Below are 20,226 nucleotides of genomic sequence, written 5' to 3'. Positions count from 1 at the left end.
TTCTTGTGTTTAAGGAGGCCTTGAGTAGGGGGGTTCAAAGTCTGTCTGCTATCTTAATACTTAGCATATAAATATGTGTACATTGGCCTCTCTCCCTTTCATTATAAATTAAAACACTTACATATACACATGCCTATAGCTATACCTCTGTAAGTAGCTTTTGCCTCCTAGTTCTTTTCCTCGATTTCCTTACACCTTCCTCCTGTCCCACTATCATCCTCACCCTCCATTTTGTCCTCAGTAATTCCTCTCAGATACATTGCACTTGATCAAACCCCACCAAACATTACACCTCCCCCATGCCATCAATTTTAGATCTCTTGTTCCCTTATCCCTGAGTTTGTTGACTCCCCACTCCCACTCCTCGCCACCTCCTCTCCCATGTTGTGCTGTGACCACTGGTCCTTTCTCTTTGGGAGCTTTGGCCCTGCCTATCTTATAAAGATAGACATAGAGCAAAAGAAAAATAAAAGATGATAGTTGAGGTCTGTCTGCTGACCCTTATGATTGTTTCCCAATTGGGTCTGATGAGGTGCCAAGATTCCTTAGGGATTTTGTTACTTTGTTCCTCTTGCTGCCCTGTTGCATTTCGTTTGCATTTTCACCCCGTTGTGCGTGGGGCAGACAGGGCACACTTACTCACAGTGTCTCCAGTGCTGTCCCCTATAGTAAGATGGGTCAGTGAAAGAATGTTGTGTCTTGTGGTGGAGCCAGCCCTACAGTCCCCTCTGTGTATTGGCTGCTCTGAGCAGGAATGTCATCCAGTGGGTTTGGGGCTTGGTGGACCATGATGAGGATCTCTCTCTCTCTCTCCCTCTTAGTTTGCACATGTGTGGTCTGGACAGACCTTCCACTCTCCCCCTGCTATATCTTCAGTGTTCTCTGTATTATATTCTTCTGGGGAGGGGGTCAACATTAGCTCAGCTGGGGCGCAGCCCTGTCGTCCTCTCTGTTAGTCCGCTGCTCTATACCAGTATGTTACCCTCAAGGTTAGTCACTCTGGGATAAAGTCTGATCCATCTCTCCCTTTCTTTTTGAGACATAAGCTCTACCCTCCCTGTGAGTGCATTTGTGCCCTGTTCCCCCACCACCCTCATTTTCTCTTTGTTTGTTTGTTTGTTTCTCTTTTTCCCCTTCTTTTTAGTTAGCTGACATATGCATCCCTGGGTTAGGTCAGACCCATGCTAAAATGCCTGGACCTGGACCTGGAATTTATACAATAAGTAGCTTGTCCTTATGCCCTTTGTATTTGTTTAGCTTACCTCAGTGGACTCATGTACTTGTCCCTTTGTACTTGGCTAACTTCACTTAGCCTAATTTCCTCCAACTCTTCCCATAAGACAATGTGCTTCATGTGTTCACTGCTGTTTTTCAAGGCTGCATAGTACTCCATTGTATGTATATAACAGATTTTTTATCCATTTGTCAGTTCATGGAAACTTAGATTGTTTCCAATTCTTGGAGATTGTGTACTGCGCGGCAAGGAATTGGAGCTCCAGTATCTGGTATTGGTTTGTTTCTTACTTCTTCTGGGTATAAGCTAAGTAGGGGAATTGCTGGATCATAAGATAGCTCAATTTCCATTTGTTTTAGGTATCAACAGATAGATTTCCACAGTGGTTGCACGTACGAATAGGACCACCAGCGGTGGATGAAAGTTCCTATCTCACCACACCCCTCCAGGACTTTTTGCTTTCTGATTTTCTGAATTGGGCTATCTTTATGGTGTTAGGTGGTATCTCATAGTTGTTTAAATTTGCATTTCCTTTTTGGCTACTGATGGGGAATATTTTCTCATGTGTTTATTGGCTATTCAGATTTTCACCCTTGTGAAACTTCTGTTCAGGTATTTTGCCTACTTCCTCATTGAATTCTTTGTTCTTTTCCAGTTGTAAGCTAGCAGAGTATTGTATATTTTAGTAATAAGCCCTTTGTCTGCTGTGTCATTGCTAAAGATGTTTTCCCAGACTGTGGACTCATTACGCTCTTAACAGTCTTTTGATATGCACAGGTGTTTTATCTTCAGTATATCCCACTTGTCAATTTGTGCTTCCTCTGTGTTTGTGCCTTTCCCTATTTCTGATAGCCTTTGTATTCCCTGTGTCAAAGTTCTTAGGTATGTCCCAATTCCCTCGTTGATGGCCCTAATAGTTAGTGGTTTCACCTTGAGGTCTGTGATGCAGCTTGACTTTATTCTTGTGCCTGGAGTGCGATGAGGGCCTTCCTTCATTTTTCTGCAGGTAGGTATCCATTTCCTTTCAGCACCACTTGTCGAAAATGGTGTCTCCTTCCCATTTGATATTTCTGGGGTCTTTATCAAAGAACAGTTGTCTGTATGCTGATATTTTTATTTCTGGATTTTTTATTCTTTTCCATTGGTCTGAGAAGCTGTCATTATACCACTACCATGCTGTTTTGACAACTGTAGTTGTCTTGATCTTTGATTTCACTTGACAATCTTTTTGAGGTGAGGTGAAGATGTTGTCTTCCACTGGCTTGACGTTTGCTTTTGAGGTCATAAGACTAAGACCATGTTTCATCACCAGTAATGACTTTGCAAAAAATCTCTGGATCACTTTGAAGCTGTTCTTTCAAAGCAGGCATGCTGCTACTTGACATTCTTTGTCCTGGTTATCATTCAGACCCGAGGCACAAATTTCACAGTGACCTTTCTCATTGCTAAATCTTTCATTAAAATTTGCTGAACTGAGCTCCAAGATATTCCAGATAACTTCCTCATCTTTTCAATGGTCCATCGTCATTCTTCTAGCACAAATGCATGAATTTTGTTGACATTTTCCTATGTTAGGAAAGTTAATGGACACCTAAGAACAAGGTTTGTCTTCAATTGACATTTCACCTTTTTGAAAATGAGAAAACTACTGGTACACTTGAGTTTTTCCCCAAGTGCTGTCCTTGTAAGTTGTGCTCAACATTACATGTTTCTGTTGCATTTTTCCTGAGAAGGAATCAAAATTTCACAGCTGTGCACTGTTCTCTTAAATTGATCATCACAAAAAAATGAGGTTTGAGCAAAAGTACTTTCACAAAAAATTACTCTAACCAGAGAGAACTTTCCCAGGTGATGCTACTGGGTGCACTAACTCAGAGCAAGTTGCTCAATTCTGGCCTCGAGGGGAAAATGCAAACTACTCCATTTTTTTTGGTGGGTACCCATCATACAGTTTTGGTTTCTGTGAGAATGTCTTCTTGGACAAGTCTTTCTAATAAATTCAGTTATCTGACCCTCTTTTTGGATTGGAGTGATTATTGATTGAGCTCAATTACTACAGGTAAAGACTCCAGGGAAAAGGCATCAAGGCTATGGATAAAAGAGTCATATCAAGCTATTTTAATTTACTATAAATGTGAACTTTCAAACATATTATGTTTTACAATTTGTTGAGGATTTAATAATTTTAAAAACTTTTCTAGAGCATATTATTACATCAAATTTAATAAACAGGTAAAACATTGTCCTTTTATCAATAATTTACCATACATTGTAGATTTATGAGTTTTCCATAAATCTTGAAGGAATAAGGTAGCACAAAGATGAAGAAATACTAAGGTTAAAAAAAAGCAAACTAATTTTTTGAAGGAAGCATATCTCTTATCACACCAACCTTAAATACAGTTTTGATTAAAAGGACATTTTATTAAATTATAGTTTTTCAGAGGATAAGTTGGTTTTCTTTATATATGCTACAATGAAGCCACTGGGTTTTAAAATTATTAAACATATTAAGGTTTCTGAAAATAGCTAATTTTTATTTGAAAATCTTTTTATTTAAATAGTATATTTTCTAGTACATACTATCAGAAATATAAAGTACTATTAGATCTGCATCTAGTAGATAATACTGTGTATGGATATTGTTTTGCTACTAAGGACCTTTTGTAACTTGATGGGTTAGAAATTAAGCTGTTACCCCTAAGTTCAGCAGTTTGAAACTATCACTGTTCTGCAGGAGAACGATGATGCTTTCTACTCCCAGAAAGATTTCTAGTTTCACAAACCCCCAGGGCAGTTCTACTCAGCTTTGTAAGATCTCTGTGAGTCATCATTAACTGGGTATCAATGACTTTTGCTTTGGTTTTAACCTATTCTAGTAAAAAACAAATCATTAGTATGAGGCATACCAAGACATTGTGTGGTTTTAAAAATTAAAAAAGGAAATCAGCAAACATTGTGACCACTGAGTTGTTCTGACTCATGAGGACTCCACCTACTACAGAGTCGAACTCCAGCGCAAAGCGCTTTTCGTGGCTGTAATCTTTACAGACACAGATTGCCAGCCCTTATTTTTTCATGATGCTACTGAATTGTTGAATGGTTAGGATTCCCCAAACTTTAAATTATCAACCAAACTCAGACCACTTTTGTCACCGAGTAAACTGTTCCTAAAAATGGACCGAAATGTAAATTAGTGAAAGAAATCATAGTAGCTATACAGCTACCTTTCTTAATGGAAACAAAATAAAGCAATGTTTTTACATAATTAACTTTTACAGAAAAACAATGAAGAATCTGGAGGTAGATCCAATACAGTGAGCTTTGTGGGAAAGAGATTCAAAAATGATGGTATATTTCCAAGAACTAGTTCTTGTATATTACAATCAAACAGTTAAGTGGAACATTCAATCTGAGGAGAGATGAAATGATAATGTTAAAGCATCCATTGTTTCTCAAATGACTATTCAGACTGAACTGAATTATTTCTAATATGTTCACTTTACAACTCTCTTATCAAATCAATTTCACTTTTTTTAAAAAGTAGAAGCTGTGGAGTACTCCTCTACAATAAGCCCTACAACAATTTCAGGTCAGTACTTACGACATTTTAAAATATATAATTTGATAATCATCAAATTCCATGCTATTAGATTTTTTTTCTTATACCTCTTTCTGAGATATTTAATTTCCATATTAAGATGTAAGAAGCATATATTTAAATAAGAATATTATCGCTCGTAATATGACACACCTCAAGATGCCCAGTTACAATATTCCATCCATACCAAACCCCATTTGTTATAGAGTGGCGGGAACTTCTCCATAGGAACATTGCTGGAAACTTTACAGAAGCAGATTGCTAGACCATTCTTCCATGGCACTGACGGGTAGGTTCAGTCAACCTATAGAGCATTCGAGAAAGGTAGTGCACAGTCTGAAAAGCAGAAACAAACTAGGATTAATAATGGCCATTTCAGTTGTTTTTGTTGTTTTTTCTTACCACATCTTTCTCGTTACATCAGTCATTGCTGACCATAAGATTTGAACTTCATTTTGTCTCATGAAGATCATAACAATATTGAAAGAATTTGCTTTGAAATTTTACCTATTTTTTCATAATTAACCAGAGGTATTTTAAAACGTGAAATGGCGTTAGTGTAGGAAAGAAAACAGAACATAAAGATGGAAGGCTTGAAGATTTGAATTCTAATCCTGGTTTGTCAATGACTAGGTGTCGGAACTCATCTGTTTACTCTGTAAAATCCTGTGTCCTATAAAATTAGAAAATAGAACTTTCATGAATACCTTAGGTATCATAACAACTTAAATTTTATATATGAACTTTTCAAAGTGTAATTTTTCATAAAACTATAAGGATAATACTAGTGGCATTATATATAGTTATGGCTATTTCCATAATACTTGTAAGACCTATGATAATTGTTTATTTGGCCAGATACCATATTTTACAAACACTGATGGCAATGGCACGATGATTAAGCACTTGACAGCTGACTTACAGTTTGAACTCTCTCAGTAATTCCCAGGAAATGATTTGGCAATCACTTTCGGTAAAGATCATAGCCAAGAAACCCCCCACGGGGCAGTTTTATCTATGACATGGGTCTGGACGAGTCCAAATGGACTCCAAAGGACTCAAGAAAAACAAAACTCCGATTTGAGCTTCCGAATGAGCTTGCCTTGGTCATTGCCATAGAGTTGATGTGGACTCGTTGGGGCCCTACAGGACAGGGTAGAACGTTCTATTGTTTCTGGGATTGTAGCTCTTTATGGAAGCAGAACACCCTGTCTTTCTAGCCATGGAGCAGCTGTTGATTTCCTGCTGCCGACCTTTCGGATCACAGTCCCGTGAGCAACCACTACACCACCGGGACTCTGAAGGAGCCTGTAGAGAAGCAAACTGACTAATAAATAATGTGCCCAGGGTCACACAGCTGTTGGTTATAAAACACAGAAGTTAAATGATCCCTTTCTCTATTCAAAGTTCAAGTTCTAAGGATACGTCATTGTTCTTTGTGAGATAACATTTTTTCTAGTCCTTAAGAAACTAAGTAATCCTTATGTTTAGCTATTGATCACTGAATAGTGTTCACTCTCTTACTTAGAAGGTAGCTAGCCGCTCAGTGCTTTCTTCCTTTCAGGGACTCCAAAGTTGATAGACATTAATTATTCACAGCTTTTACACGACAAATCTCATGTTAAACAATATGTAAAGGAATATGTAATATTCCTTTCATAATATTGTATTTATAATTTTAAAAGTTTTCACTTATGTTCTACATTAGACAACTGATAACTCTCTTAGATAACACAACAGTTAATATTACCCCTATTTTCAGATAAAGAAATGGAGAATTAAAAAACGTCTCAATGATCTGACTTCTATCCAGCCCTCTGTCTTGCATATGCATTATTATCTAAGAACAATGCTAGAGGAAGCAAAAAAATTTGCTAGAAGAGATGCAACTTTTTAAAAAAAATCATTTTATTAGGGGCACAAACAACTCACCAAAATTCATACATACATCAATTGTGTAAAGTACATTTGTACATTCATTGCCCTCATCATTCTCAAAACATTTGCTCTCCACCTAAGCTCCTGGCATCCACTCCTCATTTTCCCCCTCCCTCCCCACTCCTCTCTCCCTCATGTACCCTTGATAATTTATAAGTTATTGTTTTGTCATATCTTACACTCTCTGACATCTCCCTTCACTCACTCTTCTGTTGTCCATCCCTCAGGGAAGAGGTTATATGTAGATCCTTGTAATCAGTTCCCCCTTTCCACCCCACCCTCTCTCCAACCTCCCAGGATCACCACTCTCACCACTGGTCCTGAAGGGATCATCCGCCCTGGATTCTCTGTGAAGAGACACAACTTTTATCAAACTGTTTGGGTTATTTGTTCTTTAACTTTTCTTGCTGAATCAGTTCTAAATAACTCTGAATTCACCCATTCAATCATATGAGGGGGCACCTGTGTTAGTCTGGGTAGACTAGAGAAGCAAATCCATAGACACTCATACATGATAAGAAAGAGGTTTATATACAAGGGCAGTTGAATATTGAGAAAACATCCCAGCCCAGTCCAGATCAAGTCCATAAATCCTATATTAGCCCATATGCCCGAAACCAATGTATAAATTCCTTTTCAGACTCACGAAATACATGCAATGACACCAAATGCAGGAAGATCACAGGCCAGTGGGTGCAAAGTCTTGTGGATCCAGTGACGGTAGAGGCATCTCAGTACTGGCCGGGGTCTCCACATGGTTCCTTCTGGTCAGGACAATAGCATAGTTCCATGTGTCCTGTCAGTTGCAAAGTCTCCCAGAGAGTACTACTAGAGTTCCCAGAATTCTCAGGAGAAGGGGGTGGGAAACAAGTATTTGTGGGCATCTCCTTGCCTCTTACTGATTCAGATAGACAAGTTAAAAGCTGTTTTCAAAAACCAAGATTAAAATAAGATGGTTGCATTTAGTAACTCTCAGTTAGTTAGAATATTTTTAACCAGCTCCACTTCCAAAGCTTTTCTATTAAGGGGAACTACTGAATTAATTTAATCAAACCTCAAAGAATTATAAGTTACGAAAGTGCTGTACTTGGCTCCAGTAAAAGAGACAGTATGCTAGTTACCTTACTTCTTTTACTGGATCCAAATATTGTATGAGTCTACTCATCTTCCCCATTTTTTCCTCTCATGTGACAAGCTAATATAGATTTATAGAGGAGAACATGTCAATTAAACTTAGAACCCTCAGTTTCCACGCAGTAATTTGTTATGAAAATGCCTTTCAGGGATGTTAAGTTTATTTTCATTTTTATATTCCTGAAAGACAAAGTTTGAGGAAAATCAACAAATGCATGCCTCATATACCTGATATAAGTGCTACTATAAATTCTGCCAAAAGAATATTTACATGACAGTGGTTACAAAGTCCAAGAGGATTGTATTCAGTTGTTTAATGCGTCTGATGCCAATTACCATAAAGTTATACCAACCTATTTGAAACACTAGGGGAAAGAGAAGGAAATGAAGGTTGCAATATACTGATTGATTTCTTGCCAGCTATAGCGTGCCTAGGGGCTCGGTTTTGGCAATTGCTCTCTTGCTTGAAGGGTTTCTACTGTATAGCTTGTTTTCATCCTTGTTGCTTACTGTGTAGGCAATGATTACATGGGGAGAAAGTTTCACTAGCAGGGGCTTTCTCAGTCTCATAATAAACAAAATTCTGCTACATTTCTACTATATGGAGGACTTTGGGGACTGAAGGAAAATAATTAGTTCATCTCATAAAGAACATGAAATTGGGCCAAGAGATTCCAAAGTTGAATTATATTCCTCAATTTAATTGCTCCAAGATTCACACATATTTTATCCAATATTAAATGTATTGTGACTTTTGCTGCATTTGAACGGATAACACTTATATATTTCATTCTCTTCTAATTTACAATGTTCTTGCTTGAACAATTTGTAAGGACATTAAAGTATTTTTCAGTTTCCATTGTAGCTTCATTTTGAATTGATTAGACAAAGTCTTGCTAAACAGAACAGAATGGTCCTAGAAATAAATGTGAATTTTGGTAAGATGATATCTATTTTTCCACTATCGGGTAACGAAATTGGCCTTTAAAAATAGGCCTGTAAGAGTTCAGACTCTGCTTCCACTATTACATAAGTTAACTAGGACCACAAGTTACATTTTTCTTCAATGGTTTTCCCCACTAAGCACCAGTATCACCTTTAAATTCTCCCCCCAAATGTTACCGTTAAATAATCTTGAATTTTGTAGTACATCTGTAGCAAGGTAAATGAACATATGTCAGTCTGTTTAATTGATCAGAATGCCTGCAACAGAGCTGGACGAGGTTGGAGTCATCTTTATATATAAAGAAAAGTGAGAAAACTAGGTATTAATATAGTTAAACTTTGGATGCCAATATATTTTCCTGTTTTTCATATTGTTTTCAATTTTATTCCTCCTTAAACCAAAGTTGGCTGACGAGTGTTTAAGGAGTACAGACCGTGGCATCAGAGTACAGTATCAAAAACTTCTGCTAATTCTATCTTCAAATAAAAATACCTCCCATTAGACCTGTTTCCAAACGCCACCTCCCTGACTCGTGTAATACCCATCGGTTATGTTTACCATCAGGAGAACGCACACTCCTCTGCCTCCTCTCTTCTTGGCCAGGGGCATCAAGTCACAAAGCATTTTACCTGTGAAATAGCCATTGACCCTACGCCCACCGCAGCTGTCAGCGTGCGTTTCCAGCACCCATAAGCATTCACGTGAATCATGAAGACAGCATCCGAACTGATCTTCTCTCCCCAGTACTTCTTTGTATTTATCGCTTTATAAAGCAAGAACTGCTCATATCAGACTCATACATAAGAATTTCAACACCAATATCTATAAAAAATATTTCTGATAGTTTACAAAGGTATAAAGGTCTTCTACCATCTGGCACCGAAGTTCCTTTCTTCTCTGCTTTCCACAAATAGCCTCTGTATAAACAAAGTAAGCCCATTTGTTTTCAAAACATGGGTATACTGTCAGCCATGACCACAACTACATTCCACTATCTTCCTGGAACATGTATAAACATCACACACACACATATAAAGCAAACTCCCTATTCTTGAATAAATTCCAATTCATAGTGACCTTATAGGACAAAGTAGAACTGTTCCCAGGGTTTTTGAAACTGTACATTTTTATGGGCATAGACAGCTTCATCTTCCTTCTCTGGAATAGATGGTTGGTCGAAACTGCTGTTAAGAGTTCAATGCTAGCCCACTGTGCCAACAGAGGCCTTTAGCATCTTGAGACACCTAGTTGAAATCTAAGCTCCCCTAGGAAGGCGTCTGCAGGCCTTGCTTCAGAAAAACAAAACAAAACAAGTTGCTTAATATGTGGTGCACTGTGGCTCTTCTTTGTACCTTATTTATTGAATTATTTATTAGAAAATGAACACGTGACACCATTAAACTACTGGCTCCATGGATCAAAAGAAAGAAAGCAATAGAAGCCTTGCAGGACTCATCCTTCTGTTTCCATCCCTTAAGAATTCCTTAGCACACATGGCAGATGATTCTTTTGACATGAATGGTGAGGTAGATCAAAAGTTCTCCAGCGGTGCCACTCATGGTGGTAAAATCTTGTCTGTAGAGCTTAACGTGCTCCACCCAAGGGACCAGCAACACACAGAGGCTGAAATATTGGCGAGTTTTCCTGGGAAACATCCCCTCACTCATTCACTATGAGTCAATAGGGATGCAGAGTGATACTGTAGGACAGAGTCGAACTCTTTCTGTGACCATCGCTCTTTAAGAAAGTTGAAAATCTCATCTTTCTCCCTAAGAATGATGGATGGTTTGGAACTGTTGACCTTGTGGTTAGCTGCCCCATGTATAACACACTACGCCAACAGGGCTATTTGGGAAGCACTAGAAATATAAAAAAAATTGTACATCTCACCAACTGCCTCCCAAATCTTCCCTTTCAAATGGCAAGTTATTATAATTTTGGTAATTATTTTAAAAATAAAACATGGAGTGTCTAGCCTCATCCTCCTTTTATATTTACCAAGAATCTACAAGTCCTTTTATTTGCTGTGTCTATCCTATATTTGATATTAAATAATTCAATAATTAAGTCATTTTCTCAGGAAAATTTCATATATAAGCAATTGAAATACATATTGGGAGATTTGGTGTATTAAATACCTTTTCTAATTATCTTAATCTCTTAAGTGCGTGCAACATTCTGTCATTAAGTAATGACTGATCTTTATTCTATCTTATTTTAGATTCTAGATATGTCATGATTTCCCAGTGGGTTATACCCATTTCTGTTAGTGCCTGTTACAAAAATCTCTGAAACTCAACAAAATATTCCATAAGTGTTGCTAATTAATATTGCAAAAGAAATCTTGTGTTTTTTACAATTATTTTGAAAGGGTTTTAAAAGAAATTTCAGAAGGAATTATCTTGTTATTGAAAGCCAGTAGATGGCAGTAAAGGGCAGGTTTTAAGATAATGAACACCAACAAAAATGCTATTGAGATGAAAGATTTTCCAAAAATGCTAAATCATCGTCATTACTTTAGTGATAAGCTAATTACTCCAATTTTCACATTCTTCTGCAAAAAAGCAACATATGTATTTATCTTGTAGTCATATTAAAGTATGAGGGGCTTCAAAATGCAAAAAAATGGAAATGAAAGATAATTGAATTTTTCCACAAATTTTTTGAAGTCTCTTCAAATCTGATCTTAGAATTGCTCCTAAAATTTCCAGCTTAATTCCTAGAAGTGAAATGTGGTTTTTGATGAGTCTCTTTTTTAAGAATGTGGATGCGGGCAGGTAACAAACAAGCTAGCATAAAGGGTGCCCAGGGCTCTGACCCTGGCTCCAGCACAGCACAGACCACTCACACCTGCAGGTGGAGCATGTGTGTCTTTCACCCTAATCATCCTTCACCCAGGAAACAAGGAAGGTATTGAATGAAAACAGTCTTTTATTGTCTCCACTGCTTGGTGTACGGCTGCACCTGAGAATTTAAATAGTTTAATCTTCCTGTGCAATGACATCCATTGATAAATCTTGCTGCTCACAACACAAATCATGGGTTGTCAGTATTTTTCTTCAATGGCTATGTTTATGAGTAACAGAGATTTTGAATAGATACTGATGACGTGATTCATGCCCTAAGCTGTCCATGATTTGCCCTACATAATACCCGAGAAAATAGAAGTATATAAAGTGTACTTATCAAGCTTAAAATGTACTGCTATAAGGTGCCTTCGAGTCCGTTCTGACTCACGGTGATTCTTTGCATAACAGAACAAAACACTGCCCATTCCCGAGTCATCGTCCCAATTGTTCTTAGCTTTGAGCCCACTGTGGATGACAGCTCTCTTCTTTGGTTTTTCTGCCTGCTCCAGGGATTGGTCCCTCCTGATACCACGCCCAGAACACACGAGATAAAGTCTCACCATCCTTGCCTCTGAGGACCATCTGGGTGTATTTTTTCTAAAGTGAATTTTATTAGACAGACATCAATATTTACTACCTATGAATAAATGTTTTATTTTTCCCTAAAATTTATGTCATATATTTTTATCAATTGTCATGAAGGCATATTGGCCTGCAGAAAATATTAGTCTGGATTAGATTTCTATTTCCTCAGGACTTTTCTTCAAAAATTTATGTTTATAAATAAGTGAGAGATTTTGAATAGATACTAGATGATGCAGAATTTGTCAAGAGGAAGTGTTTTGTTTTGTTTCAATTTTCCATAAGCCATAAACTATTCTACCTGCAAATAAAGTGTTTGTCAATACAATGTGTCCATCTAACAACATAGGCCAACATAGACATTGTTTACCCTGTCCCACTCTTAGGCATTTAGATGAATATAAATGATACTTTAGTTCATAGAATATTTCTGGCAAGAATGGCAAGTTTCATGAAGGTAATATTTTGAAAAATAGTATTTGCATAGAGCAGAAAATCTATTTAAAATAACATGGTTTTCTTTAACTGGTTTATATTTTACAGTAGAATATTTTCCTCCAAATAAAAAAATCCACAATGATTGATGTGTAATGCTTTCTCTTGGAACTATTAACTAAATAGTTCCAAAGAAATTAGGTTTATCTACTTGTCAGCCACAGTGGTCTTTCTAAGGGGTGGTCACGCACGGAACAGTGACTAGATTCCAGTGGGTAGCTACTAAAATTGTATTAAATGGACAACATAAAAAGTCAATTATAGAAGTAAGGAACAACTGAATATTTCTAATAATAGATTTACATTTATCGTCCTTATGGATTCCATTTATTGATAACTAATGAAAATATTCTACTGAAATCTATAAGTATATACTTTTAAGTAAGCAACCAAATGACAAAAGTAATACATCTTAAGTAATCAAAAAATTGGAATTTAACTCTGCTCTGCTGGAAGTTTATAAATGCATCTTTCTTTGGTGTGTTTGTTTGTCGGTTTGTTTACTTTTTAAAGGGAATGCTTCCATAAACTGCCTTCCTGGTTCAAGGCCTTGTGCTGATGCTCTAAAATGTATAGCACTTGATTCATTTTGTGATGGAGAATTAAACTGTCCAGATGGCTCAGATGAAGACAATACAATTTGTGGTAAGTAATGTTTCCCATTCTCCCTCTCCCTCTCCAGCGTGCCACCTTTCTCGGCCTCTGCCTTCCTTCACCATCCCCCTATCATTTGTCCTCATTGTTTGTACACACACAGACACACATTTCTGAAATTACTAGCGAATGAGATATCCCAATAGCCTTGCTTATAATTTAATATACATATAAAATAATTTTATTAATATACTGAAACTTTATAACATAATTAAACTATATTAATTTTGAACAGAAATACATTTATGAGTCTGGAAAGAACATAGTAGATGTGAGATTAACACCATCCATCCTGAATGGGGAAGGGACGTCATATTTCCATCTCGTCTCTATATTAAACTGTTCCAGGTTATAATAAATTTGACTTCTTACATATGCATCCTCAATCACTTCTCACAAAGACTTTTTAAAAATGTTTTCTCATCAATTAAATGATAATAGTAATTTCTTGCCATTTCAATATTCCCTTATCCATAAATCCACTTCTTATATTTCATTGTATTTTTCATTCCATTCTTGACAGAGAAGCAACCAACTTTTAAAAAATTCTTGAGTTTTAGTTATTTATGTAATTGAGATAAGTTCTGAGTAAGATTTTAAAGTCACATGAATAAACCATCCAAGTTTACTTGTAAATTCTTACTTTGTTGATGTAATGATGATGTTGTTTTATAGTCCTTCCTATATGCCCAAGGGGGCTAAATTAGAGGCTCAGATGCTAAATATAAGGTCAGCAGTTCACAGCCACAAGCACATCCACAGGAAAGACAACCTCAAAATCCATGCCTGTGAAGATTTACCGCCTAGCCTATCTTATAGGGCAGTTCTATTCCATGTGAGTACGGATCCACTGGACATCACATGACAAAGACAAAAGTTCAAGTGTGGTTCTGAGTGATTTATATTTTATAAATATTTTACTCTTGATTTATGACTGGGTTCAGTTTTGCCTGTAATTTACATGCAAATCCAAAGATTAACATCTAAGTATAAAAAGACTGTTACACAATGTGAAGAACAAATTGAGCAATCCCAATCTACAATTTTATTTTTGAAAAATTAAACAATAAGGATGAATTGAACATTTGATTGCAAGTGTGTCAAATATATCTGTAGCACTAAGGGGCAATAACCAGAAACATCAGTCAAAAAAACCCAAAAAAGAACAGCACCTAACTTACAGGTTTTTTAACTGACTGATACTTTGGGCTATAGCCCCTTAGGACTATAGATATATTTGACACACTTGGCTCTTCTTCCTGCATACTAATTGAAGATGAATTCCAGTTTCAACCAAATTTTTAGAAAATTTCCAACTTACTTGGTACCTACCTACATTAAAAGGCAGTCTGTTCTGCTTCCCAATACCAACTCAACAAAAGCCAACTTGGCTAAAGAGGCTTCCAATAAGTGGCCCTAATTCAAATGTTCTTGAATGAGATTCAAGCTTTCACCTTTAACTACATGCTTTGAAGTGTACTCAGTGCCTACGGGAAGAAAGAGCAGCCTACAGAGTACTTTAAATATGTTTTATAAAGCTAAGTTATGCATAGAAAAGGGGGTGAAAAAGGCTTTTCTTGGTATGATGTTTAAGTCAGTTTCTGAAATCTTTTTAGGGAAAATATGATACAAGTGTGCCCTCATGAGGTAACAAGAGTAATGCTGATTTCTGTTTCAAAAATAATTACATAAGTCTAAGAGAGTTGCATAGCCTTGAGCCTATCCAGTGATGATAATAATCAATAACATTAAATTAGAGAAAAATGCATAACTAATTCATAGATGAGTCAACTAATTTTAAATTGCATCATACTAATTGCACAGCCTGTATTCCATTCTTCACAATTTCCATGAAGAATAAATTTCAGTGCTTTTTTATATTGTAAGTCTCACATAAATGTGAGAATTTGTCCTAAAATTAGTCTTAAGGTACCTATGAACTCATGACCATGAGCTTCAGTATTCTAAATAAATTCTCTAAATTTCTTGAAATTACAATGTCTTATCTCTTCAAGATCATGAAAGTATGAGCAGCTAGTCAACTATATTCGTAATGTTTTAAGCCCCCACGTTTAAATTTGATTATTTGGGAGAGGATCTCCTAGTTTTTGTTGCCTTCAAGTTGAGTCGGACTCAAAGCCACCTTAAATATAACAGAATGAAGTGCCCAGCTCTGTGCCACCTTCACCTTCTTTTATACTGTGTCAATCCATCTCAATGAGCATCTCCATCTTTTGCATTTGACCCCCCAACAAGCCTGTTGTCTTTCTCTAGCAATTAGTCCCTCCTAGCGATATGCAAAACAAAGTCTGTTAGTCCGGGTGGATGAGGGAAGAAAACTCACAGACACTCATATGTGTATAAGAAAGAGCTTTATATAAAACAGCAACTGTATATTGAGAAAACACCCCAGCCCAGTCCAGATCAAGCTCATAAGTCCTATTTTAGCCCATATGTCCAGTACTGGTCCATAAATTCCTTAGACCATGCAGCACATCAATGATGCCGAATGCAGGAAGATCTTGGGCCAGTGGGTAGAAGGTAGAAGGTCTTGTAGATTCAATGGCAGTGGAAGCATCTTAATGCTGGCGTGGGTCTCCACATGTCTCCTCCAGCTCTCTGAGTGTCTCAGCATCAGGAAAGGGAAGGCAGAGAGAGACTGGGTCTGGCCTCCAGTGAGCAATTTATCTCCTTCACACCTCCAAATGAGGTCATCAAGCTACGACCTGAGTGACAGGCTGGACCCCGCCTCTCCACTCAAGTTGACAGGAGATTGTGTAACTGCCACACAACGTAGAATGCACTGCCATCGAGTCGATGCCAACTCATAGTGAAGTCATACCATTTTCATTTCTACATCGAATTCCCTTAGTTATTGGTATTTTCATGTTAGCATTGCTTCTATTTTTCTAAATAAAATTTAATCCTTTGTGGAACTAGGAAAAAACAAGTCAATTAATTGAACCATTTTTCTAAGCCAGTTTCTTGAGTGCAGGTAGCTTTACTTATCTTCTCAATATTGGCAACAGTGAGCCTAAAAGTCTAGTGGACTTCACCTCAGCACCAAGTGTGATGGCAAATTTCCACCCGAAAGCCCATGATTCTGAATACACATCACAGAAAACTCATGAAATTAATTGATGAGAACTGTCACTATATGAAATTAACCTTTGCTCTCTCGCTGTCTCTTTTCTTTTTTTCCTCCCTCCAGCTGTGAACTCTAATTCAAATTTTTGCTCTTAATAGACTCACATGAATGTTGATTTCCTCAGGCTGTTTCCCTTTTTAGCCTTTAGTGATTTAGGTTTGTACAACATATAGCTGACGATGGCTGAGCCGAGATTTCTTTAGACTGTTGTTCTTTTCTGATTAGAATTTCATCAGCAAGAAAGTTCACTTTTCAGCTGACCTATGAGAAGGAAACATGCTGATTCAGCATTTGGGCCTATGAAGTACTATTTGGAAGGTGGCAAGTGTCTGTATACTGCTTTCTTGCCTCATACAGGTGTACATTGGTGAATGAATATTGATCGTGTTAATTTATACATCCTCCAGAATTTAGTTCCCTGCACACACATAACATTAGTAAATATTGAGCCAGCAGAGGGAGTGCTCAGTGGATCTGTGTAGCGGAAGGGAGAAGAATCTACTCCCCTGATAAGCAACACTTTTAATAGCTGAATTAACACATTCATCTCCCATTCAGAATTGTTTTTCTGATGGTGTCTTGAAAGCGCTGCAAAGTCTATCATTGTAAGCCTTAACACCCAGCAATGCCACTCAGTCATGATAGATTAAATCTGTTTTGTTTGTTATGTTTTTCTTACAGAAAGACTAGCCAATTTCGGATAGCTTTATGAAGAACTAAGCTCTCCAGAAAGATCCTGAAATTAAATGAAAGAATCTCCGAGACAGCCCCTGGCACACGCATCTATCTGACAATTATAATAGTTTTACATTCTTAACTTGGCTATTCTATTCTAAACTCTTGTAGTTTTATTTAAATTGCCTTTAGGGATATTTCTTGTCATCTTTGCTTTTATGCAGAAATTCAATAGAGTTCCTTTACATCAGAACATGACATATAATTTTACATTGCCACCAAAATTTAACAAATTCATAGAAACCTGGACAGATAAATCAATGCATCAATGTTGTCTAAATAACCATGATTACTACCACCCCCAATCTTAGCAATTTAACACAGCCACAGTTCATCACTTATATCCCAATCCAATACGAAGGCCAGGAGCTGTGCCATGCCTTCCATATGGCTGGTCCTCCTCTGTGACCTTTTCCCCAGCATTCTCCCCTGGATCCGTCACACTGACTAGCAAGGAAGGGAAGCATATGTTGATGTTTTAGAAATCACACATGAATGTGAAGAAAATGAGTTCGAGGATTGTTTCTTGCCCAGACTCCGTCACCGGGTTCCATGTGACTGCAATGTTTCTGGGAAATACAGGGTAGGAAACCTCCCAGGAAGGTGCTGAAACAGGGCTTGGCAAACATAGGACCATATCTGCCACCAGACACATAATAGAGCTTCTTGGGAAAGTTGTTAATTCTGTTATCCAACACAAAGTTATTGATAACTTCTCCAAAACTATGTAGTGAACAGATGTGAAGATTTGCTAAAAATGTATAAGCTTTGCCTGAAGCCATTCACCTCCACTGATTGAATCCTTGTAACTCCAAAGGATAGAATTGAAATGGAGCTGCTAGTGGATTTGAACCACCAGCCAATCTTTTAGCTAGCAGCCAGGAAACTAGTCCCTGCAACACCAGGGCTATTTATTTTGCATATGTTGCTGTTGTCAGGTGCCATGTGTGAGTTCTGACTCACAGAGATCCCGTGGACATCACGATGAAACACTACTTTGTCCTGTGCCATCCTCACAATTATTGTTGTAGTTGAGCGCATTTTTGCAGCCGTTATACCAATATATCATGCTGAGGGCCTTCTTCTTTTCACTTGACTCTCTACTTTACAACCATGTACAACAGTACAACCATGCTGTACTGTTCTAGGAATCGGTGCCTTCTAATAGCGTGTCCAAGTACATGAAGCAAAGTCTCACCATCCTACAGTCTAAGGAGCATTTTGGCTGCAGTTTGCCTAAGCTAGATTTATTTGCATATGCTTGTAATAAATTCTTAACTCGTGTCTTTTTTTCCCCACTCTATCTTTTCTTATTGATCCTCGCTCGTGTTTGTGAAATACTGTTGAATAGGTGATCTGTATTCTACTTTCAAGGATGTTGGAAATATTTATTTTTTGCTTTTTAATTCCCTGATTCTTGCTTTCACTTAAGCCTTTGCCCCTATCTGATTTATAGTTGAAACAGTAGGTGACGTCAAATGTGATGGTTCCACGTGTTGTGGTTTTAGGGTAGTAGAGTGCAGTATGTTCTAAATAGTCACTTATGAGGTGGGAAATTGTGTAGCAGTTATTAAATCTCTCTGTCTCATTACCACACGTAAATATTTATAGATTGCATTAATACACATATTTAGAGTGGAATTAGAACAATATAGTCATTGTTAGATATCAGCAAATAGGTTCTATGCATAGCGACCCACTGCACAACAGAATGAAACATGGCCTGCTCCTGTGCCATCTGCACAATTGTTCCAATACCTGAGCCCTTCGTTAAAGCCACTATGTCGGTCCAGCTTGGTGAGTGGCTTCCTCTTTTACTCTGCCCCTCTACTTAGTAAGCATGATGTCCTTCGCCAGGAACTAGTCTCTGCTCACAGCAGGGCCAAAGTATGTAAGAGGAAGCCTCACCACCTTTGCCTTTAAGGAGCACTCTACCCATACTTCTTCCAAGACAGATCAGTTTGTCTTTTTAGCAGCCCATGGTTCTTTCAATATTCTTCTCCAGCACCAAATTCAAATGGATCCATTCTTCTTCAGTCTTCTATATTTGATGTGCAACTTTCATGGGCACCTGAGGCAGTGGAATATATCAAGGCTTGGGTCAGGGGAACCTCAGTCCTCAAAGTACCATCTTTGTTTTTCAATAGTCTAAAGCGGTCTTGTGCAGCAGATTTACCTACTGCAACTAGTCTTTTGGTCTCATGGCTGCTGCTTCCGTGAGCATTAGTGGATCCAAGAAAGACAAAATCCTTAGTAATTTCAAACTTTTCTTCATTTAATGTGATATTATCTATTGGTTCAGTTGTGACAATTTGTATCTTCTTTACATTGAGGTGTAATCTGTACTGAAGACTTTAATATTTGATCTTCATCAGCAAGTGCTTCAAGTGCTCCTCATTTTAAACAAGCAAGGTTGTGTCATCTTCTTAGCACAAGATGTTAGTATGCCTTTCTCAATCCTCATGCTCCACAATTCTTTATATTTATATTTTTATCTGTTATTTATGTAAAATTCTTTGATGATTTGTTCAGTATACAGATTGAATAAGTATGGTGAAAGGATATAACCCGGAACCACACCATCCTTATATTAAACCATGCAATATTCCCTTTTCCTGTTCCCATAACGGACTCCTGCTCTATGTACAATTTCATCATGAGCAAAATGAAGTGTCCTGTAATTTCCAGTCTTCAAAAGATTATCCAACTTCTCTTATCTAGGTGGGTGTACAGATATAACAATGTGTGAATAAAAATTGGGATTGGCTTTGACAGCACAGCGTCAAAGCGGCTCATAAGAACCTGGTGACGACGGCTGCAGCTCTGACAAGCCCACAAACAAAAAAGCCACTGACACACAAAATTTAAAAGATGGGGAAAAGGGGAAAAAAAACCCCGAACAGATAGGCT

The 20,226-nt window shown here is 37.5% G+C and overlaps 1 protein-coding gene across 1 annotated transcript in view; it reads left to right on the top strand.

The window, feature by feature from the left end:
• Positions 1-20,226, top strand: part of TMPRSS15 (transmembrane serine protease 15) — a 179,006-nt gene that overhangs the window by 25,939 nt on the left and 132,841 nt on the right. The window contains exons 5-7 of the mRNA XM_004711306.1: positions 4,782-4,826; positions 12,251-12,281; positions 13,288-13,424. Of these exons, the coding sequence (XP_004711363.1) occupies positions 4,782-4,826; positions 12,251-12,281; positions 13,288-13,424 (213 nt within the window). The remainder of the gene's footprint in view (positions 1-4,781; positions 4,827-12,250; positions 12,282-13,287; positions 13,425-20,226) is intronic.

The sequence above is a fragment of the Echinops telfairi genome, unplaced genomic scaffold (assembly GCF_000313985.2).
Source record: "Echinops telfairi isolate 266 unplaced genomic scaffold, ASM31398v2 ScPeMD7_7469;HRSCAF=8507_0, whole genome shotgun sequence".
Taxonomy (NCBI): Eukaryota; Metazoa; Chordata; class Mammalia; order Afrosoricida; family Tenrecidae; genus Echinops; species Echinops telfairi.
The sequence above is the reverse complement of the archived record's forward strand: the minus strand, read 5'-3'. Positions and strand labels throughout refer to the sequence as shown.